At 42.5% G+C, this 27728-nt stretch overlaps 1 protein-coding gene across 3 annotated transcripts; it reads left to right on the top strand.

Moving 5' to 3' along the window:
- The first annotated feature begins 4336 nt into the window (after positions 1-4336).
- On the top strand, positions 4337-26211 carry C1QTNF3 (C1q and TNF related 3). 3 transcript variants are annotated; one of them, XM_037530220.2, is made up of 6 exons: positions 4337-4840; positions 10136-10247; positions 13562-13716; positions 16834-16963; positions 22707-22806; positions 24062-26211. In XM_037530220.2, the coding sequence occupies exons 1-6, from the start codon at positions 4538-4540 to the stop codon at positions 24219-24221; spliced, it is 960 nt and encodes a 319-aa protein (XP_037386117.1). In that variant the 5' UTR covers positions 4337-4537; the 3' UTR covers positions 24222-26211. The 3 variants fall into 3 exon arrangements, with proteins under 3 accessions (XP_037386117.1, XP_037386118.1, XP_037386120.1); XM_037530221.2 differs by having other exon boundaries at positions 4338-4801; XM_037530223.2 differs by having other exon boundaries at positions 4343-4621; positions 24062-26210.
- The last annotated feature ends 1517 nt before the right edge of the window (positions 26212-27728 follow it).

Below are 27728 nucleotides of genomic sequence, written 5' to 3' on the forward strand. Positions count from 1 at the left end.
ACAGAGTTTTCACATGTAATCATGCCTGTACCTCTACTCCTCATGTGGTGGCTGGTGGTTGTGTCAACATCCTGGTTGGGTCTGTGGGGGCTCAGCAAGCACAATGCAGTGATCACCCCAGTGCATCTTACCAGCTGGAGGAGCCCAGGCATCTTTGTGACCTTTCACCTCCAGATGCAGCTGTGTGGGACTCTAGACTTCAGCTCTATCCCAGAGTTTGCCTGGGACAGACTCTAGATGTTTTTAATATTCAACCCATAGGCAAGAAATAAGGCCTGACTCTAATTCACATCTTTGAACAACTGGACACAAAGGAGCATATATACATGACCTGTTAGTCCCAAGTAAGATTTAATAATCAGCCAAAGCTTAAAATGCATTTAATGGGCAGGTACCGAAACCAAAGTGAGGCTGGGGATGCTTCTCTGGGCCTGATTTGCTACCCTCCACCCATAAACTCGAGTAATTGGCTAAACCTTTCATTTCAGGCTGCTATCTCCTTATCAGCGAGACAATAGGATCTGGAAGTTGTTGTTTTTTGGTTTTTGGTTTTTTTTAAGCTTTCCTAGAAGCTCTCTGCATGAGTTTGCTGGAGCTGCCATAACAAAGGCCATAAATTGGGTGATTTAAACAAAGGAATTTGCTAACTCACAGTTGTGGAGGCTAAAAGTCTGAGTTCAAGACGTCAGCAAGATTAGTTCCTTCCAAGGGCTGTGAGAGGGTCTGTCCCAGGCATTTCTCCTTGCCTCTGGTGGTTTGCTAGCGAGCTTTGGTCTTGGGCAATTTGTAAAAGCATTGCCCTGTCCCTGGCGCTCTCTTAATATGGTGTTTTCCCCGGGGTGTGTGTGTTGTGTCCAGGTTTCTCCTCTTTAGCAGGATATAGTATAGCTGATTAGGGCTCACCCTAATGACCTCATATTAACTTGATTACCTACAAAGACTCCATTTTCAAATTAAGTCATATTCATGGGTGCGGGAGTTAAGACTTGAACATCTTTTGGGGTGATGCAATTTAACTCATAGCTCTTTGCCCTGATTTTTTTTTTTTTTTTTTTTTTTTTGGTGGGACCCTCTCCGGTGGCCGGGAATGAACTGGCATTGCAGAGGCTGCGGGCAGCCTCTCAGCCCAGTGCTCAACCGCTGCGCCACCAGGGGAGGCCCTTTGCCCTAATTCTTTTAGGCAGGCCTCCTGAAGTCACTGTGGATGGTCACAATGGATGGTCACTGTGGATGGTCACAGCTCTGCCTGTCATTTTTCTTCCCCTTATTCGCTGAAGGAAGGCAGGAGGATTGACAGAAGCAAAGCCCCATGACCCCTTCCTAGCTGTGTAACACCAGACAAATCACTTTACCTCTCTGGGCCTCTATTTCCTCAACTAAAAGATGGTGATAGTAGATTTGCTAAGAAAAGTCAGTGAGCTAAAACAGAGAAGAACTTGGCTGGTGCATGACAAGTGCTCGGTAATTTAAAGATACTATATTATTATTGTAACGAACATATAAAGTTTAAAAGTAAAACAAAAAATATTAAGGTGCCTGCGAGCACTGTGAGTGAAGGTAGCTGAGGCCACGTACTGAGTATTGGTAAAGATCTTTTAGCTGAGGCCACGTACTGAGAGACTGGTAAAGCAGATGGTGCCTGAACCTGAGCCTGATAAGAAGGTATAAAAGGAGCCGCTACCTGAAGCAGACTCAGAGCAGTCCTAAAAACTGGCTCTCAGCAAAGGACTTTTGGGAGGCTGCTCTTCTGGAGTCCAGCTCGCTGCCTCCTTTGGACTCAGACTCGCTCTCCAGCTGAAACCTCTCCTCCCTCCCAGCTCCCCGATTCAGCACACCATGAACCGACCTGCACTCCCCGGCTCTGCTCCCCGAGACCGAGACCAGGTGACCTGCTCTCTGACAGCTGCACAAGCTTAACACCCTGCATCACCATCCTCACTGAGGGCCCTCAAGCCTAGAGACTTCCATGGCCGGAGGACTTCCACCTAGATGGAAGGCCTGGCTAAGACACGTCGTGGCTACTGTCTTCAGTCAAAGGTACTTTGGGGGCCTCCCCGGTGGCGCAGCGGTTGAGCTCTGGGTTGCGAGGCTGTACGAAGCTGCCCGCAGCCTTTGCAGCGTGCCCGCAGCCTTTGCAGTGCCGGTTCGATCCCCGGCTTCTCCCCGGCCACTGGAGGAGGGTGAATTCCCTCACCCTCCAGGGCTTCTGACTGTACCCAGTGCTTGTATAAATAAATAATAAATAAATAAAATCTTAAAAAAAAAGGTACTTTGGGAACTTGGGGCTGGCTTGCCTGTGTGAACTTAAGTGTGTGTGTGACCAACATAGGAATAAAATTCTCTTTGAGTGCCAACTTCTGACTGAAGCTTATCTATCATGCTCGCGACGATTATTAATTATTCCTTTTGAGGAAAGGAGGTTTCTAACCCTGGCTGCTCATTATAATCATCTTGGGGAACTTTTTAAAAACTATTGGTGCCAAGGCCGGGCTAGAGAATTCGACTGAATTGGTCTGGGCGGGTATCCAAACCCTGATATATTTAGAAGCTCCCTGGTTTTATTTTCAGATGCAGTCAGGATTGAGAACCACTCTAATAGATGAAAGAATTGAAACCTCTCCCACCCCCACTGCCCCCAGAAAGTCTCAGTGCAGCTGAAAGTCAGAGGTCCGTGACTTGTAGCCGCTGAGCCAGATGGTCCAGGCCGTGGCGGCTGCCTGATGGTAAAAACAGGGGCAGCTCTCAGGCAACTCCCCAAGCAGTGGCTTAGCTTTCAGAGTCATTTCATGCTTTGTGGTCTCTCTGTAAACTTTTTTCAGGCCTCCCTGATGAGGGAGCTTCTCACTGAGTCAGTCCCCTGGACCTTTTCTCCTGGAGAAATAACAACCCCTTAGCTCACCCTCAATACCCGGTGTTACCCCTCCTCAGCCTATTAGGAAAAAAAGCCCCAGCAAGAGTGAAATCCAGGGAAACAACACTATGCACCAGCCTTCCCAGGGATATTTGCCAAAGAGTGCTCCTCACATCAGTGAGGACATTCTAGAAGGCAGCCTTAGGAAATGGGGGTGACAGGACTTGTTAGAGCCCCTAGGGGGGATCTGGGAGGTCTGAACAAGCATGACTCCCGAGCCCCTACATTTGTGAGCTGAAGAGCTTTTATTATACAAGTAACTCCCACTCCATCCCCAGCACCAAATCCTATCTGCATAAACGTGGGCTCTAGAGGCAGCTGTTCTGGAAGTGGCAACAGTGGCCAGGCTGGCTTGGCCAGTTCAGGGGATGACTGTCGTGGTTCTCAGGCCCTTGGCTGAGTGAGGCGGGCAGCTGTAAGCAGCCCTCTGGCTTCTTTTCTTTCTCCAGCATCTCTGTCACCTCATTGCCATGCTTGCTTTCTCTGGGCTGGGACTTCATGACAGGGCCACCCTTGTCCACTCAGCTTTAGACCCGTGTCCCTTCCCCCCGCTGCCCTGAGGCCTCTCCCGCCTTCCATGGGCAGGGCCAGTGAATGGGTGAGTGCTTGTAAATGAAGTGATAGGTGAATGGAAGCAATTTTTAATGACAAGACTTTGCAAATTCTCAATTTACTATCACTTAGAGCTTAGGAATGCCCATTTCACTCTTTGGCTGAATTAGTAAGATTGTAGTAGGTAAAACAAAGGAAACCATCATTTTCTCCATCCTGGCCTACTCAGAGTAGTGTGGCAGGCTTGGCATTTTCCATTTCTTCAATTTCCATCAAGAAAACCTCAGAAGGCAAAGGGGGCTGAGACGAGCCACCTTCTTGCTAACACAAAGCAGAATGTTTGTATCCTTAGCATCACTAGGTGATTAGGTTAAGGTTTGACTTAATTTTGGTTTCTGGAAACGCCAGGGAAAAGGGAATAAAATTCAGGGCAGGGAAATACTTTTGCTCAACCCAGAGACTCTGAATCCGGCTCTGTGTCGGAATCACTGAGCTCCTTCTGCGGCTGGTGTCCAGAGGGGAAATGAGTTACTGTAAGGGGAAGCAGGAAGTGCACATGCAGAGGCAGAGCTCTTATGATTACTTTGAATGGGCTCCCGAGTCAGACTGAATTGATGCAGTTAAGGCCAAATTTCCTGGCAAGCCCAAGGGTAGATTTTTCCAAAAGGCATCTTAGACCTCGAAGGCACAGCCTCTCCATGTCATCACGACAGCAAACCGCTGGACACACGCTCCCTGTGTCCAGCTGGTTGTGGATGTTTTCTTCACCCCTTAACAAAAAACGTGCCAAGGTGTGACATTTACGAACGCCCCTCCCCCCCCCAACTGGGAACTGTGCACACAGATCCGTTTTGCCTGTGGTGTGGGAAAGTGATGAATGGGGGCTGTTCTGCCTAGGGAGGAGGACCGCTTTCCCTCTGGCATGCCTGCAGCCTTATTTATTACACACCAAAGTATAAAACCGCCTGGCCGGCTGCAGCTCTCATCTCTAGCCCTGGCACTTGCCCGAGGAGACCACTGCGCCTGGAGCCCCAGCCATCATCTCCAGGAGGCTGTGTGGCTCTGTTGAGAATCATGCTGGGGAGGCAGCTCGTCTGTTGGCACCTGCTGGCTTTGTTTTTCCTCCCCTTTTGCCTGTGTCAAGATGAATACATGGAGGTGAGCGGAAGAGCAAATAAAGTGGTGGCGAGAATAGTGCAAAGCCACCAGCAGACTGGCCGTAGCAGCTCCAAGAGGGAGAAAGTCAGAGAGCGGAGCCATCCTAAAAGTGGGACTGTGGATAATAACACTTCTACAGACCTAAAACCCCTGAGACCGGATGAGCTACCGCACCCCGAGGTAGATGACCTAGCCCAGATCACCCCATTCTGGGGCCAGGTACTCAGATTCTCTTCTAAGGATTACTGGGAAAGCTGAATGAGTTTTGTTGTTCTTGCTCTTTTTGCAGCTAAGGCTCTCAGGATGGATGCTTTTGAGATGTTTGCTGTGCTGGTGGGGGCAGGGGGGGCTGTTTCTGGGTGGCGCGGGACTCTGCGACAACAACGATAAGGGGACTGTCGGTTAATATGCACTGGAAGCACTGACTTGGCATAAAGAGAGGCTGAGGCATCACCCTGCCTGGTGAGAACAGGGCAGCCAGCTCCCTGCTGGGCTAGGACTTGGTTTCCTTCTTGCTCTGTGGGTACAGAAATGGGGGAGTGGTAATCTCTGCAGAAAGACAGACTTGGGGATAATCATTCGCAGATCTTGAAACAGTTGGGCTCTCTTAATCCATCCCAGCAGGGAAGTGAGTTTTTCACTTTGATTTATTGAGTTTACTGTGGCATTTCATGTTAGGCTTGTTTATTTGATTTATAGCATTCTAGATTTCTGAGCTATGTTCAGTCCGTTTAAAACAGAACCAAAGCGTTAAAACAAACAAAAGCCTGTGTGTCTTCAAAATGCAAACCCCATGGTGTGATGTAATGCCTGATAATCACAGGGGACTTGCTTTATGTCTGGGGTGTGTAAGCTCAGCCTCTAAGGCAACAATTTGAATGCTCCGAGAGTGAGGACGGCAGTGAGTTAAGATTTCAGTGTAGTGAATTGCAAATTGGTGGAACTAGATTTAATTGAAAACATTCAGAGCAGGAAGAAACGGATTTTGACTTACCTTCTAGGTATCAAGCTTGCGGAAATCAGATGGGGGGACAAGAGACCACTTCCTTGCTTTTCTTAAAGTGAGGCTTTTTGAAATTAGAGGGGTTTACACCCCTCTTCCCCAACCCTGATTCCTAAAGTATTTTCCAACAAACCCCCAGTAGGAGATAACAAGGAGGTTTAGTCGTTAATACTGAGGAGGTTTTCAGTATAACTCTTATGCCAGAGAATGTGCAGATCCACGCTGAGCTGATCCCTGCACTGTGCTCTTCCTTCTATCCCCCACTCCCCCACCCCTCTTATTTTATTATACAAAACTTTGTGGACTTACCCTCGGTTTAAAACACTCCATAAGTTTCAGGAGTGCAGCTTCACACCCCGATATGTGTATTTATCACACTTCACCAGCCCCCAAAGCTCTAGTCCAGTCACCCCCCAAATGGACTCTGCCCACTTCCTCCCTCCACCTCCCCCTCTGGAACCTCCATATTTTTCACAGAATCTAAGTCTTATTTGAATTCTCCTTTTTTAAAAAAAAAGATTGATTTATTTATGCATACAAGAAGTGGGGTGTAGGCCACAAGTGGGGGAGTGAGAGGATTCACCAGAGACAGAGTGGGGAACAGAACAGGCAGACTGACTGAAATACACTGCTGAGGGGAGCAGCTGGAGAGACAGGAGAGGTCTGCTGTGCCATGTGGGTCAGCTCCCTGGACAGCCGTGGACCATCGAACTCTGCTGCGGTAGCTGCAGATAGTTTCTCAGTGCTGTGCTTAACCCCTTGCACCACCAGAGAGACCCTGAATTCTCCTTTCTCCTCATTTTCCATGTCCTACTACACACCACGCTCTAGGAGGGGGATAAATGTGCACCCACTCCTGTCTCTGAACCATGTGAAGGAGTAGATAGGAATATGTCAGCCAGTCACTGAGGGTCAAACCACAAAATGGAGGGCCTCCCTGGTGGCACAAGGGATTAAGCACTGCACTGTGAAGCAATCCGCAGCCTCTGCAGCATGAGTTCAATCCCCGGCAGCCAGGGAGCAACCCACATGGTGAGGCAGACTTCTCCTATCTCACCGCTGTTCCCCTCAGTAGTGTATTTCAATCAGTCTGCCTGTTCTGTTCCCTGCTCTGTCTCTGGTGAATCCTCTCACCACCACCACCACCCCCCCACAGCATCTCTGGCCTGTACCCCAGCTCTTGTACGTATGTATAAATAAATAAATAAATAAATAAATAAATAAATCTTTTAAAAAAACCACACACACACAAAAGGGAGCTGGAAAAAGAGTCAGGTGGTGGTTCCCAAGGAGTTGGACCTTAAAAGATGAGATGAAAATGGTTCCTTTTTCTTCCACAAAAGAAACAATTAAAAAATCCTTGCCACAGCATGGAGACTTGAGAGAGCTGCCAGGAGCTGGGGTGACTAGAGGACTCCCCTGGGCTGTGGGAGGAGACCAGAGAATGATCCCAGGCCAGGGAACAGGTGATCAGACTGACTTTGCCCACAAAGGTTGTATTTGACTGTTCATTGCAGGGCAGTGAGGGGATTAGGTTTCTGTTCTGGAAAGATGGCTGGGGCCATAGGGTTCTGGTGGGTTAAGGGGTGCAGCGCCCTGGGTCAGCCAACCTGTGCTCTCTTTTCCTGGGATTTTCTTTTCACAGCAACTAGTTGCTCACCTTTAGCAGTCTCCCCTCTTCATCCTGAACACCTACCCGCTCCCCCGTTCTCTCTCCAATTCCCTTCTCCTTTCTCTGCTCTCTGCCTTAGGTTAAAAAAAGAGCAGTGCCCTCTCTTTTCTAGAAGTCACTTCCTAAGAGTAAATCTCAACTCTAAGTAGCTGCTCCAAGCCCTCCATCTACAAAATGGATGGAAATTATCTTAGAGACACCTTCCTCCTCCCTGCTGCCCACTTGCTTGCCTTTGCTGTCCAAATTTGACCTGTTGATAGAAAGAGGTTGGTAAACTTAAGAGGGCGATATAAAGGAACTATTGCATGTAATCCTCCCTTGCCTAGAGGGAAACTTTCAAATGAACACCTCTTGTCTAAGAGTTTACGGAATTATTCAGTTAAATATTTAATCGAACTTTTGAAGGACCAGGACTGAGACAAGGTGTGAAATGCCACAGGAGGGTTTTCTGGAGGTGCCTGACTAGCAGTACCCAGCAGTCTCGGCTATTTTGACCTTATGACCTCAAGGTGCTGCTGGAACTAGGTACTGAGCACTCCCACCTGATGAACTAACTTGACATGCCCAGATATACTGGACTTTATTTATTTATTTATTACTTATATACTGTTTACATCGTCCTTCATTCTTCTCTCCGGTGTAATCCCCATAAAATTACCTGTGAACCATCACCATAGACACTGGGCTTTAGAAACAAAACCTTTCTAAGTCATTATTTGGAGGCTTTGGGAAAGACTTTATTTAGTATCTTTGCATTGAAGAGCTGGAGGGGAAATTCATGACCATCTTATTCAATGTTCTAATTTAGTAGACAAGAAAAATGGTTCAGGGGAAAGAGATGACACTGGCTACAAAGAACTGAGTTCTTGTTTCAATCTGGTCATCTTCCTGGCATTCTCAGCATCCTGATTTTTCAGTTCTATTCTTAAACGGTTCTGTGTCAAGATTTTCCTTCCTTCCTTAAAATCAATTATTGGCAAAGCCCTGGAATTCTTGGAGATTAAAAGCTGTATTTCACATTAGCAATATCGTACCAGGAAATTAAGGAATATTTCTCAAATTGCATATTTGGATCAGTAGGTGGGTCACTGCTGTGATGTCTTTGAATTTCCAAGTGTCTGAAATCCCTGGTCTCGAATCAATTACTTAAGTTTATTTTCTTTTTCTCAGCTGCTTGGATGAAGGTTTTCCTAGACTTCATCCTGTCCAGGGCTGGGTCTGATAGACTGCAAACCAGACAATGAGTTAGCTCCATGCTGTAGCTCCTGGTCACTCTGAGCTGTTGCAGAAAAATGCTGAACTGTAGATGCTTTTCTGCATTTTCCCCAAATAGCTTGGTGGAAAGCTGTAGGTAAAAGGTATGAGTTAAGCAAAAAGTTCAAGCCAGGCCTCCCCGGTGGCGCAGCGGTGAGCGCTGGGTTGCGAGGCTGCCCGCAGCTTCTGCGGCGCCAGTTTGATCCCCGTCTGCTCCCCGGCCACCAGAGGAGGGTCCCACATGGCGCGCAGACCTCTCCTGCCGCCCGCTGCTCCCCTCAGCAGTGTACTTCGGTCCTTCTGCCTGCTCTGCTCCCTGCTCTGGCTCTGGTGAATTCTCTCACCCTCCCGCACTTCTGACTGTACCCAGTGCTTGTATAAAAATAAAATATAAACAAATAAATAAATCTTAATAAATAAATAAATATCCCAGAATCATTATTTAAAAAAAAAAAAAAGTTCAAGCCCATTTAGGATTAAATAAAAAAGAGTAAAAGTTAAATGTACAGCAATATGAAGATTTGATCCTTTTTCTTGCTAGGATTTCTAGTGATAGAGAAAACCTGAATTTTAAATTTTATCTCTTTTTCCTTCTCCCTCTCTTCCTCCTCTCCCTTCTGCCTCTCTCTCTTTTTCTCTCCCCTCCCTTCCCTTCCTTTTTAAATTAAATTCCTTAGCAATAATGTGCTCTTTTCAAAAGACTGTTGATTTATAACTGGTGTCTAGGAAAGTTTCCACAAGTATTTTGTATGATATCATTGAAAAGCAAGTTGCCAATTTAGGGGAGACTCTAAAATTTCACAAGCAACTCAAACTCTTTCTCTAGCCAGTTTCCACTAGATGTCTAACCCTTTGACAGTAAGCACAAATTGTGGAAATTTATTTTGAATAAATAAACATTTAACTCAGTTTTATATGTGAATACATTTAGTGCCCATTACTCAAAGTATTGGTTCAAACAATAGGATAGTCATTTTAAATGTTGAAGCAGAACATGGCACAGAATACCTTATAAATACTGAGGAAGTTAAAACTGTTTCAAGTAAATAATCAATAGAAATATATTGAGCAAATGAATACTTTATTTCCTTAATTTCCTAAGGTAATTTAAGTGTGTTGTGACTGTCTGGAAAGCTATCATTACAATCCAGTATTTCTAAGAACTCAACCCAGGATCATGAATCTAGAATGTCTTAATGTTTGAAATTGATAATTTTTGTCACTTGATAATGATGAAAAATCTCAATATATCTTTATTGGAAGATACTGCCAGTTGGGCATGAGGGGAAGTTTAAACCCAGGTCTGCAGAAGTACTTTCCAGAAATATCTCCCCACACACACTCCTTTCCAAGAAACGATATCTTCTACTGACTCTTACTTCCTTTCCTTTTTCACTGTCAGCTCACCTTAGTTACTCCCTGACTCCTCTGCCCTTCACCCACCCACCCCATGCCATCTTTTCTGATGTTGTTGTGGATTGTTTGAAGTTAAACTTACTTAGGGACCTAAGCCAGAAAAAACTTATAAGGACCAATCACTCACAAGGACCTTTTTCTAAAGCTTCTCTTTGCATCTTTTTTCAAGTCTCCACAAACTGGAGGACTGCCCCCAGACTGCAGCAAGTGTTGCCATGGAGACTACAGCTTCCGAGGCTACCAAGGCCCCCCTGGACCTCCAGGGCCCCCTGGCATTCCAGGTAAGGATGAGAGAGATGCACTGTTGCTGGTCTAATTTCAGACTGTGCTTAAATAGGAGCCAGAGTTGTTAGCATGCAACTAAGGGGCACCCTGGGACCCCAAACTGTTAAGGGGTACATGCTCAGAAAGGATTCAGCCACCTGAGCACACAAAGGCAAAGGAAGCAGACTCTTACTGTAAAGGATGTTTAACAGAACTATTTTACATCGGGAGAAGATAAAAAAGGATATTAGTTCCCAATAAAACCTCCAAAATTACCCATCCCCTTATGGGCAAAGGCCCAGCCAAACTGACTCAGCCCAAACCAGAGCACTGAGGTCTGAAAGCTTGCCGCAAGTCTAAGGTACTTTCCAGTGGGGAGTCAGACAGGTCTCAGAGAGCTGGGATGAAAGGAGATATTCAGAATTCTAAATGTACCAAATCATCCCCTATGAAGTCAGGACAACAGCTGCCATTGTCTCTGCCAAGGAGTAGGGTCAGCCTCCCCACGAGCCTCTCACCCGTGTTTCTTCCAAGTATCTTTTCCAAGTGTCTTTACATGTCTCTCCTCCAAGTCTCCATCCCAGCAGAACCAGGGTGCAAGTCACAACTGGAAAAGCAAGAGCAAGGGCCTCTATCTTCCATGTCCTGCAGTCAGCTCAACTCCACCCCTCATTCCCAGTAGCTCCCCTGCTCAGCAGTCCGTTCATAATGAGACTCGTAACCTAAATTGGCTGCAAGTAAGAGAGACGACACTGGCTACAAAGAACTGAGTAGGAGTTCTTGTTTCAATCTAGTCATCTTCCTGGCATTCTCAGCATCCCGGTCTTTCATCCTGGTGCCTACTCAATGCTCTTTCCCCTTCCGTGAAGTAACAAGCTAAATCTAAATAATTTGGGATCACTTGTATGTGATCCAAAATGTATGTGTGGAAAATCCAAAAGAAAATTGTGCTAGCTCATTAGGTGGAAAATATAAGCTCTGTAGTGTTTGTTATGTATATTATCTAGGTGTTAGCGACCCAGGACTCCAGATTCACAGGGTGGGGCTCTTCACCAACATGGAGTCTGGAACGACAGGATCTTAGTCAGGATAAGTTCTCTTTTCGGTGTTGTTGCCACCACATGTGTCCTCCAGTAGACTATTTCTAACTTGCAGGGGGTTTGTGAAGTAATGGTGGAGTAGAAAGGAGAGCTTGCTGTTCTGACTTATAATCATCTCCATGGAGCCAAGCTCTGAGCGTCACATCCTTCTGCCTGATTCTATGTCCAGCTAAGTTTTCTCCCCCTAGCTTTAGGGTCTCTCCAAGTTCAGCGTCTCTCAGTTAACAATCATGCTGCCCTCAGGCTCATGGGAACACTTGGGCTGCAGCCCCACATGGTGGCGTGGGGAGTGCTGTAAGTTTCCAGTGGGTTCCTCTAGACCCACGGTTGAGTCATACCTACTCTATTGAGTGTATCCCACATTTGGAGACTTCTGGAAACTTGCTAATCCAAGGTCAGCCAGGGAAAAGGCAGTCCAAGTCCCCTCCATGCTGGGACTAGCAAAGCTTTCTGGGGGGTTTAAGTGTCTTTCTCCTCCCCTTGTCAATTCTGGGGATAGGACCGTTTCTCAGGGTTTGGCAAAAGGTCACTTGCTTGTTTCTGATTTACCATGATTAATGTTAATATTTATCAAAGGAGATTTAATTTTTTTTATACTTTTGAGTGGTTTCTCAAGCAAAATCAAATGTAAAAGTGTGACATGTGAATTAAAGTGTGAAAATGCTCAAATAGACTTTTAACTATGATTACTGGCTTGGAATTATGCCACTGCAGATCAAAGGCCGCAGACCACAGGCACAGTGGTTAGGGGGAGGGGATGGTCAGACTCTCTCCTAAAGTCTTAAGTCTAAATCTTCTGAGCTTACACAACAGCTTTGTTATTGCCACATTACCCTGAAGACTCGGTCAAAGTTCATCCATTGGGAAAGACTGTAAGCCTGGTGTGATGTCCTTCCCAAGGGTAGCATGCAAAATAAACAGCAAAAGGGCCCACAATTCAACAAATAGAAAAATAAAAGAAGAAGCATAGAAATAATGTGCTAGTGGCAAAAAGTTCAAATCATCATCTAAGCATTGCTTTCAAATTTGTTATAATGTGTCCCTCAGTTGTAAAAGTGATGCCTGTCTTTTGTAGAAAACATTAAAAAGACAGAAAAGTATATAATATACAATGGCACAAATATCACTCATTTTATCCTTTCAGAAAAAATCATGAAGATTTTTATGGAATTTTTCTAATTTGCATGTATTTCTTTGGAAATCTCCTTTGGAGATTGCATGTATTTCTAAACAAAAAGAGTATGTCCTGGGTCTCCCTGGTGGCCTAGGGGTAAAGTCTCAGCCCTATCACCCTATGGCTTGAGTTTGATCCCCAGCTTGGTAGGTGACCCATATGGCGTAGCAGACCTCTCCTGTCTTACCTGCTGCCCCTCTTAGCAGTGAATTTCAGTAGATCTGCCTGTTTTGCTCCCTACTCTGTCTCTGGTGGAGTCTCTCACCTCCTGCACCACTGGCCTACATCCCAGTTCTTCTATGCTAAAAAAAAAAAAAAAAAAGTATATGCTATCCCTATTGATTCATAACATTTTGATGTAAAAATATCACGACTATCAGTAAGTGCTATTAAATATTTTCCTTCAGCATTTCTTTGTCTTGACTCTAACCATCATTTACTAGGATGACCATTGTTTTACTTAACCCTTTCAGTACTAGTAGACAAGTAAGTGTTTTTGGACCTTTGCCATTCTAAATGGCACTTTGATAGTTAGTCTTCTACACAATTTTTTTTAAAGATTTATTTATTTATGCATACAAGAGCGGGGGTACAGGCCAGAGGTGTGGGGGGGAGAGAGAATTCACCAGAGACAGAGTGGGGAGCAAAACAGGCAGACTGACTGAAATACACTGCTGAGGGGAGCAGCGGGCAAGTCAGGAGAGGTCTGCCTCACCATGTGGGTTGCTCTCTGGCCTGCCGAGGATCGAACTTGTGCTGCAGAGGCTGCGGATTGCTTCATAAGTTGCATTTTAACTGCTTGAGCCACCAGGGAGGCCCCAATACAATTTTTCATGCAAGTTTTGCTTTTTGAGAAAAACAGACTTTGGAGCCTTCTGTGTCCGTTGAAAAGAGATTCCATGTGAGATGGCCCCAGGGCTGTATTTGGGGTTGTTACAGGTGGCCCCCCTTTCCAGTTGAGTTTGTATATTTTTGAAGACAAAGGTTATATTATACAAAAATAGGTGGTGAATATGAAAACAAGTCTTTCATATGTGACAATGTCTCATTGTCTAAGGAAACCACGGGAATAATGGTAATAATGGAGCCACGGGCCATGAAGGTGCCAAAGGTGAGAAAGGAGACAAAGGTGACCTGGGACCACGAGGGGAGCGGGGGCAGCATGGCCCCAAAGGAGAGAAGGGCCACCCAGGGATTCCTCCAGAGCTGCAGGTAAAAGGTCCTTGGCACAAATTTTGTTTTTTTTTGAAGATGTATTTATTTATGCATACAAGAACTGGGGTACAGGCCAGAGATGCGGAGGGTGAGAGGATTCACCAGAGACAGAGTGGGGAACAGAACAGGCAGACTGACTGAAATACACAGCTGAGGGGAGCAGTGGGTGAGTCAGGAGAGGTCTGCCTCGCCATGTGGGTAGCTCCCTGGCGGGGATCAAACGCATGCAGTGGCTGCGGACAGCTTCAAGTGCGGTGCTTAACCCTTTGCACCAACAAGCACATCTTGAGGTGACTTCTGAACTGTCCTCAGCATCAGTGTCCAGGAATCAAAGGCTTGAGTGCTTCTTCAAGTCCTCACCACAGTTGGATCCCCCTGTGTCTCAATTTTCTGTTCAGAGTGCTTTCAAATCACTCTTTGGCAGAGGAGAAATTTATGAAGGGTGAAATTCAGGGCTCTCATGAGACCAGATATCAGGGGACCTCAGATATAACCCAAATTCCTTTCTCCCAAGTGAGAAGGAAAAGATGTTAAATAAAGTTTTCAGCAACTTGAATACTTATACTCCAAATATATAAATGGAATGGGGAAAGCCTACTTATAATACTTTACTATTCATTTTATTATATTTACATATTTTATTAAATCACATTTGTGGTTTCATTTTATTAAATCACATATGTGGATATTAATATACAAACATTGTTTTATGACAACTCAGATTTTGTGGTATAATATTCATTTAAACTTTTTATTTCCTTAATCACTAGACACAACTTATTTTTAAGCCAACCATGCATAGAATACCAGACCAGATCATACTCATTTCAGTTTAAAGTTTTTTTAATCTACTTATTAGGCTGTAACTGGGCTTTTTTAGATAAAACGCAAGTGCCCATTTATCTCTTCTTTATTTCTCTTTTTATGCGATTTTGAAATTCTTGTCAACATCTAAAACTTGCAAATGTGAGATTAGGTCACCAAGAAAATTATTAAGTCTTGGTTATTTTCTTGGATAATAATTTTAAAATTTATTCTTCCAAGGACTCTTTTCAACATTGAAAAGAATTTTTCTTTGAGGTGGTTTCCAATTGGTTTGTCTTCCTGAAATGGTGACGTATTTTAAAATGAAGTAATTGGGAGAATAAACTATAGCACGAGAGACTTAAAGAACTAGAATATAAAGCAACTCTTATCTCAAGAATCAATGGAGAGAGGGGGAAATGTGCCTTATATTTGAACAGATTTGGTAGCTGTTTGACCATGGAGAAATTTTACCATTTTCATAGGTCTTGGGTTTCTCAGTGTAAACTAACAGTTCCTAACTCATTTGGTGGTTTTATTTAATTTATTAATGTTTCACATAAACTTTAATTGTTTTAGCAAAACGGGATGACTGTGCTAACATAAATTTCCCCAAACAACAAAAACAAATAAAATGAGACAGATGCCACTTGGTCAGGTTAGAGGTATCTGTCTAGTAAACTAGTCAACACTCTCAAAACTAAACACTCTACCCCAAAACCTGTGAATGATTATACCATGGCCGGGGTCCATGGAGTAACTGGTTTAATGGTGAATACCCTGGGCAATTAATTAATTTGCCCTAGAAAATATTTTACCCTAAAACCACAATGCAATCATTTGGGAGAATTCCTTTCACATTTTTAAAGGAGACATACAGAGGAGGGAAGACTGGTCTTTGGCCAGGTTGTGAAGGAGGCTACCTTGGAACCCTCTTTTCCCATTTTAAAATCCTTTTTCTGATGTCATCCTTTGTCTATCCTTCCTTAGCTAGAGCCCTCGGGCCATCTTTCTGAAGGGTCCATAACCTTTCTATGTGCATTCTCCAAAACCTGCCTTCCATCAACTCTTCTAGGACTTTAAATTATTTGATTGTTTGCCTCTCTTTCTCCTCTCCCTTAAAATGCTCATTCATTGAAAACAGACAATCCCAGCAAGTTAAAGAATATGTGGCTCTAATTCACACTCAGTTCCAGTGACGCATTTGGATCCAGGGTTGGTGTTGACTTTCAAATTTCCAGTGGTGCTATAATTTCTATTCCAATTCCAATGCCTGGGTTTTTCCTACAACACCCAGCAATTCTCCTGGGTGTCCTACAATTCAGTTCCCATGACTCCCTTCTTGAGTTCTATTAATTTGCCGGAGTGGCTCACAGAACTCAGAAAAACATTTCACATACAGGATCACTGGCTTATTATAAAAGACTAAACTCAAGAACAGCCAGATGGAAGAGATGCATCGAACAAAGAATAAGAAAAAGGCACAAGAGTTGGCAAGCCTTCTCTAGAGCACGCTTCTCTTTCTGAATCCCCTTATATTCGCCACCCCAGAGCTCTCTGAACCCTGTTCCTTTAGGCTTTTATGGAGACTCCATTACAAGGCGTGATTGATTAAATCGCTGGCTAATGGAGTTGGACTCAATCTCTGGCCCTGAGCCACCCCTCCCCCTTTTACCAGAAGTGGGGGTAGTAGAACTGAAAACTACAACCTTCTAACAGGCTTGGGTCTCCTGGAAACCAGTCCACAACCTTAAGAACTTTCTCAAGGTCACCTCATTAACATCACAAAAGATATCTTGACTACCCGCAACTCTTAGGAAATTGCAATTGTCTAAGGAGCTTTGTGCCAGAACCAGGGATGAAGACTAAATATATATTTGTTATACCATATCACGGGGTTTTGGCTTTTTTGGGGAAAAAATAAGTGTTAACAAAATTTTAAGTTTTTTTGGCTATTGGACCTCTCAGATCCTATAAAGTGCCAAAGTGATTTTAATAGCTAGAAACAGAAGAATCCATCCAATTTCTACAAACATTAATTGATAGTAGAATTTTAAAATTTCAAAAACAATTTTGAAGTCTAGTGTTCCTTAGAATTCATGTTCAGAACTGTTGATATGTTATCATTTTATCAACTACATAGCGTACAAACATGGGAGACTTTCATGATTTATTTAATTCTTTCTCCATAGATTAATGTTTATTTCCAATCCTGCTATCACAAACAATTTGAAATAAACTCACTTGTGTAAAAACCTTCTCTCTTTAAGGTAAATTGCTTATTAATTAACATCCAACTCTTTTCCTTAGATTGCATTCATGGCATCACTGGCTACTCACTTCAGCAATCAGAACAGTGGGATCATCTTCAGCAGTGTTGAGACCAATATTGGAAACTTCTTTGATGTCATGACTGGTAGATTTGGGGCTCCGGTATCAGGTGAGATGTAAAAATAAAGGAACTGAATGAATCAATCTAGCAATCTAGAAAGAGAGGAAAGAATAAAGGTAAGAAAGAGCAAGGGAGGAAGGATGGAGAAAATATGAAAGGGGAGAAAATAAAGAAAGGTAGCCACTAAGAGTTAAGAATTCTGATTCTGATTAAAAGACCAGTTCATACACAGGTTTCTATTGGATTTCAAAGAAAATGACTAAGAACTGAAAGGGCACAAACACTTTTAAAAATCACCACTATGGTTGCTAAGATTATTAGCTCTGATTTGAAGTGAACCAAATAATCCTAAAGAGGGCATAGATACCTCTGACTTTCAAAGTCCTTGGAACATAATCCTCACAATTTAAATGTTTCCTAACTGTGTCCTCCGTTTGCCACCAAAGAGGACCTGATTTTATATTTTTAATTAACAAAACTGGGTAGATAATAGATTTATGTATTTTAAAAGTCAAACTCTTTCTGCAAATATTTTCAAAGTACTTTACTTGTTTTTACATAAAAACTAGCTTACGCCACATTCTGACTGTACCTTTGCTTGTTTTAAGACTAACATTATATGTCAGAGATCTTGCACATCATTGCTTTATTCTTTTTTTTATATAACTAAATCTACCAAAGTGTATTTGATCCCTAATTGCTAAACATGTGAGTTGTTTCCAGGTTTGGATATATTATTTGTAATGGAGCACTTTCAGTTGTGTCTGTAGGCTAATAGATCAGGAATAGGATTGCTGGCTGAAAGAGTAAACATATCGTGTGTTTTTGATGAAAATTTTGCTAAGTGGCTCTCTGTGAGGGTTGTGCCAATAAACTTCTATTAATAAGATATGAAATTACTGACCTCTTGATAGTCTCATCAGCAAACCGTGTTTTCAAATATCTGGACATTTGATAGATTTAAAAAATTCTATTTTTTTTTAAACAACCTTTTTTGATTTGAAATACTTCAAAACTTATAGGTGAGTTACAAAAATACTATAAAATTCTCATATTCCTTTTAACCAGCTTCCCCTAATGTTCACTAACACCTTATGACCAAAGTACAATGACTAAAATAAATAAATGAACCTAGGTACAAGGTTCTGAATGAATGAATGAACTGACTTTATTCAGATTTATCAGGGTTTCCACTTAAGTGCTTTTCTTGTCCCAAAAACCAATTTAAGAGCTGACATTACATTTAGTTGTCCATTCTCCTTAATCCCCTCTAATCTGGGACAGATCCTTAGACTTCTTTCCTTCTTTTTATGACTTTGAAAATCTTGAAAAGTACTGGCCGTGCATTTTGTAGAATATCTCTCATTTTATGTTTGCCTGATAATTTCTCATGATGAGATTGGTGTTGTAAATGTTGAGAACACCACAGAGGTGATAGAAGCTTGCCCTCCCTGCACCCTGGTTCCCGCCACCTGACTTTAGTGTGCCACTGCTTAATTTCTGCCAAGACTCCAATTCCAGTTTATTTTAAATTTCTTCTTGCCTTCTGTATCTCTTATTTTTTTCTAATTTTTGCTGCTCTTTCTTTCCATTTCATGTGATTTGATTCTTCCTTTTCTATCCTGCATGTGCTTAATTGTGTATTCTCTGAGGGTGACTTGCTTCTTTCTTGTTTCTGTGATGCTTTTTACACTTTTTCTATGTCTCCCATTAGTCATGGTATCCCAGTTTTCAATTCCTCCTTTTGTCTGACCATACTGACCCGAGTTCTTGCATTGTGCTTTATAACATTCTCTCTAGACATACTTCCTTCCTTGATAGATTTTAAATTCATGATGAAATATTTAGTTCCATTTTTCACCTACTACATGACAACATTTCTCCTTGGCTAACATCCTTCACCTATTTTGCTGTTCTTTCCTACTTAAAAAGATTAACTGATGCTTGATGAGTTAGATTTTGCGAGACCAGCTAGCCATCCAGAGTAGTTTCTCTGGAAGGAGGAGGGACCCCAGTAGATTCCAGGCTTGATAACTCAATGGCGCCCTCCCCTGCTTCCAGGTGACTTACAGATTCATTTAAGCCTGGACCTTCAGCAAGTTCCCTCTCACAGCCTCCCTGGGCTGCAGCGGGTTCAGGAAGACTTCTGAAATCCACTTGCACTTGTTACTTCCCTTGACTTTAGGAGTCTTTGTTTTTAGCTGGCATATTCTATTTTTTTTCTCATAGAGGCATGTTTTTATTTATTTATTTATTTATTTGTTTGTTTGTTTGTTTGTTTGTTTGTTTGTTCTGTTTATACATGCACTGGGCACAGTCAGAAGCGCGGGAGGGTGAGAGAATTCACCAGAGCCAGAGCAGGGAGCAGAGCAGGCAGAAGGACCGAAGTACACTGCTGAGGGGAGCAGCGGGCGGCAGGAGAGGTCTGCGCGCCATGTGGGACCCTCCTCTGGTGGCCGGGGAGCAGCCGGGGATCGAACCGGCGCCGCAGAGGCCGCGGGCAGCTTCGCAACCCAGCGCTCAACCGCTGCGCCACCAGGGAGGCCCTAGCTGGCATATTCTGAGCTCTGCCACTGCAGCACCACTTTCCTCATCTCTGTACTTCTTCCCAAGACTTCACTTTTGCACCGCCTAGCCTTGCTCATAGGAGATTCTTTTCAGCATCTGTACTTGACAGTGGCCCTTCTCACCAGTGTATTTTTCAGGCGCTGCTCATAATCTGCTGCCATTTGGGCTTCAGAGGCCCCACATAGCTTCTGCTCAACTCTGCCTGCTCTCAGTTACCTTTGACGGCTCTTAGACTTATTTTAACTTTATTGATTTTTTTTTTCAGTGCCCTAATTTTTCAGGAAATGAATGCTCTGGGTATTTGTGTTCAGGTCTCCTTGTTTCTCTATGTGGTATCCAGAAGGAAAAGGAAGAAAGTTCCAATATATAGTGGCCATGTTCAAATTGGAAAAGCTTTTAATGGGTGTCTTGATTTATTTTTCTGCCCAGCTAAAGTCAGAATTGAACTGACATGTATAAAATGATAGAAGCAATCTTTCATCACACCTCCATCAGCGGCAAGCACTCTTATGTAATTTTCTGTTTTGAAGCTTTCTGTTATAATTTCCCTAGAAGTAGTTTGTCACACACTATTGGACCTAGAAATGCCCAGTTGATGGTTCCCTTTCAATAGCTGTATATCAGGAACTCAGAGATGTAGCAGCTTTTATGAACTTTCTTAGGTTGGACATCATTCTGATGATAACAATTCATTTCCACTTTCATGCTTATACCTCATCTGGTAGATTTCAAAGTAAGCATTTCATACTTTTTGGCTTGGTTGTGCTAAGACAGAGAAGGCTGATTTTTGCAATCATGTCAACAGCAAGATCTGGAAACAGGTCTTTTGTTTAAGTTTGTTGCCTGTTTTTAGTACCTCCCTTGCAGAAGAGAGGCAGGCGTGACTATAGGTTGCATTTACTCCTGCATTTCCATTTCTACCTCTAGTGTTTCATTCATTCACCACTGACTATCTCAGCATGTCATTTTTTGACTGGAGCTTTATCTCTTTGAGGCTTTGAAATTGTCATTTAAAAAACTTTGAATTTTTGTAAATGTAAAGAAGTGAATACATTTAAACTACTTCTTTAAATTCTCCTTTTTTACATTCTAAAAAGACAGGTTTGTTAAGAAAAGGAGAAAGAAAAAGAGAGGCACCTGTGTCGTCTCCAGTGGGTGGGAGAGCTGCCTTTTGCCCTAAATTTTCTTTTTTTCTCTGCCTTTACTTTCCATCTGTGAGCCATTCTCTAGGCATTTGAATGGGCAAGATGATTTTATACCATTTCCTTTATTCCCAGCACATTGAGTATGCATGTGTGGCACTAAATACGACATATCATACTTCCTTATTTGATTTGACTTGACTAAGAAACAGATGGATAAACACGACATGCTCTGAACACTGTTACTATCTTCCTGATTGCCCCTTTGGCAAAGAGCATAGAGCTGCACACTGCTTTATTATTTTTAGATGTTTCTGGCATTTTTTTTTTCTTATCAGGCTTATTATGGTCTGAGTGTTGATATTTCTGCTTCAATAAAATTCATATATCAAAACTTAATATGCAAAGTATTTAAGGAAGTGGAGCCTTCAGGAACTGATTAGCCCATGAGAGTAGAGTACTCAGAAATGGGGTTGGTGACCCTATAAAAAAGACCCCAGGAGACCCCTAGTCCTTTCTGCCAAGTGAGATTATAAAAACTCTGAAACCATTCCAGGGTCCTCACAGAGCATGCTGGCACCCTGGCCTCAGACTTCCAGCCTCCAGAGCTGTGAGAAATGCATTTCTGTTGTTTATCAGCTATCCGGTCTGTGGTATTTTTTATAGCAGCTGGCACAGACTAAGACAAGGTCATAACTTTCCAGATGTAACATGGACATTAACAAGAGCTGTATGACTGGCGTTCATTCATTCATCTTTCCAAAATGCACTCTGAACTCCAAGTTATCTAAATTTGGGAAGATTTTCCTTTTTTGTTCATCTCTCTACTGTTTCACTATTTATTTCTAATTGAGGCAATATTCTAAATAAATATTATTTATTTTGAGTTACCCACCAGGTACCCTAATCTATCACCACCATAGTGTAGCCACCACCAAGCCACCCATATCCCACCACCATAGTCTATCAGATTCTTCTTAATCATTCAATGAAGATATATCTTGCACTGTATCAGGTCACATTAAATTGTTTAACATTAGGAGCTTGCAGAACCTTGAAGAAGACTCACATTTTATTTTTTTTTTTTCTTTTTTTTTTATTATTTATTTATTTATTTATTTATTTGTTTGTTTGTTTGTTTGTTTATACATGCACTGGGTACAGTCAGAAGCGCGGGAGGGTGAGAGAATTCACCAGAGCCAGAGTGGAGAGCAGAGCAGGCAGAAGGACCGAAGTACACTGCTGAGGGGAGCAGCGGGTGGCAGGAGAGGTCTGCGCACCATGTGGGATCCTCCTCCGGTGGCCGGGGAGCAGCCGGGGAGCAGCCGGGGAGCAGCCGGGGAGCAGCCGGGGATTGAACCGGCGCCGCAGAGGCCGCGGGCAGCCTCGCAACCCAGCGCTCAACCGCTGCGCCACCGGGGAGGCCCTGAAGACTCACATTTTAAAAAAATATGTTGGTCATTTTCAAATGAGAAGGTTAGATTTTTAGGAACACAGGCATAGTTGAATCTTTGTGGCTTTTGTTTATAAATGTCACCATCTTACGTGAACAATGTAGGAGGATACTACATTTCTTTGGAACTGATAGACATTTATCCTGTGTATCAGCTCCTCCATATCTTTGACTACCCTCTGCGGGGCAAGTGTGCTTATCTCTAATAATCTTTTTGTGTGACTTATTCTGTTTGGACAGGAGGGATATGTGCTTGGCCATGTATGGCTTTGTACCTTGTTAATACAAGTCCCATGGCAGGTGCTGATGATAGTTCATCTACACAGGGAACAGCATGTACTTTGCCATTGGTACTGTATCAGGACAAGGGGAGGCACTGAGATATAGCCAAAATGAGGCCTTGCAACTTCTTTAGGAATACACAGCATACACACTGAGAAAGTCAAAAAAATGTAAAGCAGCTTGAAGGTGAGAGATGATAAAAGGACACTCACACAAATAAAGACCAAGAAGAAACTACATACCACCTAGGTGACCAACAAAAGAAGCGTCATGTCATGTGATGTTACTGCCAGTTCTCAGTGTACACTATGTTGCATAAACATGGGTAAATGCCTGCCTTTTCCAGGGGTGTATTTCTTCACCTTCAGCATGATGAAGCACGAGGATGTGGAGGAAGTCTACGTGTACCTCATGCACAATGGCAACACAGTCTTCAGCATGTATAGGTGGGTGGTCTCTTCTATCACAGGTAGCGTCCGCCTGCCATTGTTGGCTCAAAGGACGGCCAATGCCAGGGAAGTGTGTAGGAAGGGACAGAGCCCTGCGTGGACTTTGCTCTCACTGAGCACTCCTATGCACCTATATGTGTTGAGGTTATAGCTATTTGAGAAGAAATAAACCTGATGAACTTGAACATTAGCGGGTTGGTAAGAAGCCTTGAGAAAATACTAGCAATATTCCCTATAACTCATCATTTGTATTCTGTTCTTTTTTTTTAATATTTATTTATGCATACAAGAGCTGGGGCACAGGCCAAAGATGGGGGTGGGGGTGACAGAATTCACCAGAAACAGAGCAGGGAACAGAACAGGCAAGCTGACTGAGAGCAGTGGGCAAGACAGAGAGGTCTGCTTCTCCATGGCAGGGTTGAACTTGTGCTGCAGAGGCTGTAGATTGCTTCATAGTGCAATGCTTAACCCCTTGCACCACCAGGGAGGCCCCTGTATTCTATTCTTAATCATTTCTTCCCATCACCTTCTACTGTGACTTCTTCCCCCTTTGCCCAGTGGTGAGCATTGGTGAAGGCCCCCTCTATCGTTCCCATGGGCTGGCAGATTGGGAGGTGGGAGTAGGTTCAACAACTACATGGTTATAGTTACCTTAACAAACTGGCCCTGGGCTCCTTGAAATGGTAAAGAGAAATAGGTGAGTTAGGTAGGTGGAGCTGCCGCCACAAAGAAATCTAGAACACAGTGGCTGGGCAGATCAGAATCTTTGACCTGTTCAAGGAAAAGGACAAGGTGGCAGAATTGTATGAAGATTGGAAGGGGCGTCATCCACCTGTTTTTGTTTTTCTTTTTTAAGATTTATTTATGCATTCAAGACCTGGGGTATAGGCCAGAGGCGTGGGGAGTGGGAGGATCTACCAGAGACGGAGTGGGGAACAGAATAGGCAGACTAACTGAAACACACTGCTGAGAGGAGCAGTGGGCGAGACAGGAGAGGTCTGCTGCACCATGTGGGTCTCCTCCCTGGCCAGGAATCGAACTCATGCTGCAGAGGCTGCGGACAGCTTCATAGGTTGCGTCTTAACCCCTTGGGCCACCAGGGAGGCCCCATCCACCTGGTTTTTTGAGGGATGCAGCCTGGTGAAAGCAACTCTACCTGCTAGAAAACTGGGAAAGAAGGGGAGAGCTGATTTTGGTAAAGACCTACTGTCCTCTGCAAACACTAAATACTTGATGCCTTTTTATTTTCCAGCTATGAAAGCAAAGGGAAATCAGATACATCCAGCAACCATGCAGTGCTGAAGCTGGCCAAAGGGGATGAGGTTTGGCTAAGAATGGGCAATGGCGCTCTTCATGGGGACCACCAGCGCTTCTCCACCTTCGCGGGGTTCCTGCTCTTTGAAACGAAGTAAACATGTGAATAGATGAGCTCCCCTTCAGGGGAGACTTGTATCTGAGCTGGTATCTTTATGTGAGGGACATTAGAGTTGAAGGTCCGGCATGTTATATGTAAAAAAAATTTTAAATTTTATTGTTACATTGCTAGCCATGTTGCAGGTGCACCAGTGATACGAGATGACTCAGGGGCTCCGAAGAATAAACCACAAAACCATCTTCTCACGTGACCATAACAAATACACTCAGCGCTTCTATCACTTTTTCCCTAAAAAGAGAGCACCCCTCTTCACACAGGTTCCCAACAGAGAAATCATTTGCAAAGAGTTTTAGCTGCTCTGTCTCTAATAGCATCTTTTAGGAACCTCTGAAGTTTGGGGGTCATCATTCTTGATACCATTTCAGAGAATAGGATGCAGTGATTTTGATGGGGCCAGGGCAAGAACAGGCACTTGCTAGGACCTGGGTATCAGAAACATTTATGGAACCTAGAGTAGGAAGCAACACTTTGATCCAGTGGGTCAATATTCATGAATAAAGTATATCTGCATATATAGTTTTTAGTGAGTGGTTCATGTTAACTCTTAGATAGCAAAAGTATTCACAATGCTGACAAAAAAGACTCCACCTTCTTTATAAGGATACTACTGTTATTAAATCTTGATTTCTAATCACTTGGAGTTTTTGAAATAGAATTTTCTCATGATCCAGAATTGGGCTTATTGATATATCTGGCTTTATCAGATTGGCTCATTCCCATCATGCTTCTTAGATTATAACAGACTTCGGCCTGTAGCACAGGTATAATCACCTTTTCCCTCACTTTAGAAATCCCCTTAATAAACTTTACATACACCGACATGCCATGTTAAGGGAGCTGTAACTCAGTTACAGAGAGTCAAACTGAGAGATACAAAGTATAAATATTCCACTTTGGAGACATAAGAAAATCTCAACTTTTTAAAAAATAAAATATGATGACTTCCTTGATTAGGTAATAGTCACAGAGCAGCTGTGCCATTGACTTCTGCCTATTCCTCCCCAAACATCATTCCTAAAGGATTACATTTGCCACTGAAATGCTATTCATGAGAATGTGCTATAAGTTTTGACGATGGTACCAAAAATTGGTTTATTTTAAGCAAAGAAGCATCATTGGAATATGTGTTTATCCTGATATTGGATAATATTTAAATGGCATTTCTCCTCTCTGAGAAATAACATATAATTGATTCCTTTAGAAATAATGAGCCTTATTTTATTTTCTGTTATGGTTTGAACAGGAAACTAGAGCTTTAACTTTGGGCTTACTTGTATCTATAACCCCCTACAGCTAGGAGCTGAGGGAATTAGAGCTGCCCTGCTAGTTAACTTAGTGTGCTCCATGCTCACTTCAGTCTTTGATACTTTCCTTTTGATGTAATATTTCAAGACTCTTCTTGAATCCAATGCAATGCTGTTTTAAATGGATATTAGCCCAAATTCACTTGACTCATAAAGTTTTTGAGGTTTGCATATTCCCCTCACACCTACCCCCAAGGGACCGTGTTGTTGTGTGTGGGGTTGGGGTTTACTATTACCCAATGTCATAAATATTTTGTATAAGTGAAATGTCAAGAGATATTTGAATATTCCTTGTTGCCCAAGTGGATTCCAGATCTAAAGAACATACACTACCAGTAAAGTGGCTTAGAGGAAGGTATTGGCCTGGCTTTAGATAACTCTGAGACAAGGAAAATGTAATAAACATTATATGGAAATAGAAATACCTTTGTAAAATGGACTGTTTTATAATGTTTTTAATAAAGTTGAATAGCTATACAATTGTAATTCACTGTGGTTTGCTAACACAAAGCTAAAATATTTTCATGCAGCTATGTGAATGGTCTTACAATTGATGACGTAGGCACAGAGCAGAATCTCTTGACTATAAAAAAATGACACTTTTCAGTTATTTCATTGTTATAACTCCAACCCTCTGAGTCTTTAAGAAACGGATATTATTTCTATTTTTTATCAGAGTAACATTGCATTATATAAGTTTCAGTTGTTCATCATTGAGAATCAACATGTGTATGTACAACATTAAGTTTACTGCTTAAAGTCCAAATATATCTTTCATTGTTCTAATTCCCCCAATTTATTTACCTCCCCTTCCTGCTTCCCTTCAGATAAGCATTAATTGGTGTTATAGTACAAAAGTTTGTGTTTCATGGATTTCATCTTTTTTCATAGCTTAGTAGTATTCCAATATGTATGTATGTGTGTGCATATATATGTATATATGTACACCACATCTTCTTTATCCAATAGTCAGTTGATGGGCTCTTTGGTTACTACCAGTTCTTGGTTATTGAACATAGTTTGGTAATACACATGGAGGTGCTTATATCACTTCAAACAGTGTTTTTGTATTTTTCAGGTAAATACCCAAAAGTGGGATAACTGAATCATATATAATTTCTATTTTTTTATTTTTAACTGGTAAAACAGGGAAACAATACAAATATAGATATTCCTAATCACAAAGGGAGAAATGAGAGGTACCAAGGAGTTACTGGTCCATGAAATTCTAAAATCTATTGGCCAGATATTAGAAGTTCCTTCATCAGTAAAAGGTTTGTAAACACTGAGTAAGTTCTTCAAAGAAATGAGAGGATCTTTTTAAAAAAAAATTATAACCATAACATTTTCACAAAAAAAAAATTCCTTCATAACATCTAATATTCAGTGCTTAAAAATATCCCCAACTGTTTCAAAATTATCTTCTTTTTTTATTTTTTAATTTTTTAAAGATTTATTTTTATGTATTTATACAAGCACTGGGTACAGTCAGAAGCGCGGGAGGGTGAGAGAATTCACCAGAGCCAGAGCAGGGAGCGGAGCAGGCAGAAGGACCGAAGTACACTGCTGAGGGGAGCAGCGGGCGGCAGGAGAGGTCTGCGCACCATGCGGGACCCTCCTCCTGTGCCGGGGAGCAGCCGGGGATCGAACCTGAGCTGCAGAGGCTGCGGGCAGCTTCACAACCCAGAGCTCAACCGCTGCACCACCGGGGAGGCCCTCAAAATTATCTTTTATAGTATGCTTGTTTAAATCATGATTCAAGACAAGATTTATATATCACATTTGATTGGTATATTTCTTTTAAAATCATCAATGACTTAGTTACTTGTTCATTTATTTATTATTTACTTTTCAAATGATAAATAAATGGCATCTTCCTCTTCCTCTGCACTTACAATAAACAGTAATGTGTTCAATTAGATTCAGGTTCAATCTTTTTGCAGAAAAACTTCATGGTTGGTATTGTCTATTGCATCATAACAGGAACTCCAGAAGGTCTATTGTCTCTTTTTATGATATTAAAACTGATCAGTAGGTTCAAGGTATCTTAGCTAGCTCTGTGTATTATAAAGTTACTCCCTTGACTTTTTCCTTAATGTTTCTAGCAGTGACTGATAATTATAGCATACAAACATTATTTCCTCGACAGTTGCAAAAACCAGTGACATTTTAAAAGCAAG

The sequence above is a fragment of the Talpa occidentalis genome, unplaced genomic scaffold, assembly GCF_014898055.3.
Source record: "Talpa occidentalis isolate TD23 unplaced genomic scaffold, MPIMG_talOcc4v2.1 talOcc4.6, whole genome shotgun sequence".
Taxonomy (NCBI): Eukaryota; Metazoa; Chordata; class Mammalia; order Eulipotyphla; family Talpidae; genus Talpa; species Talpa occidentalis.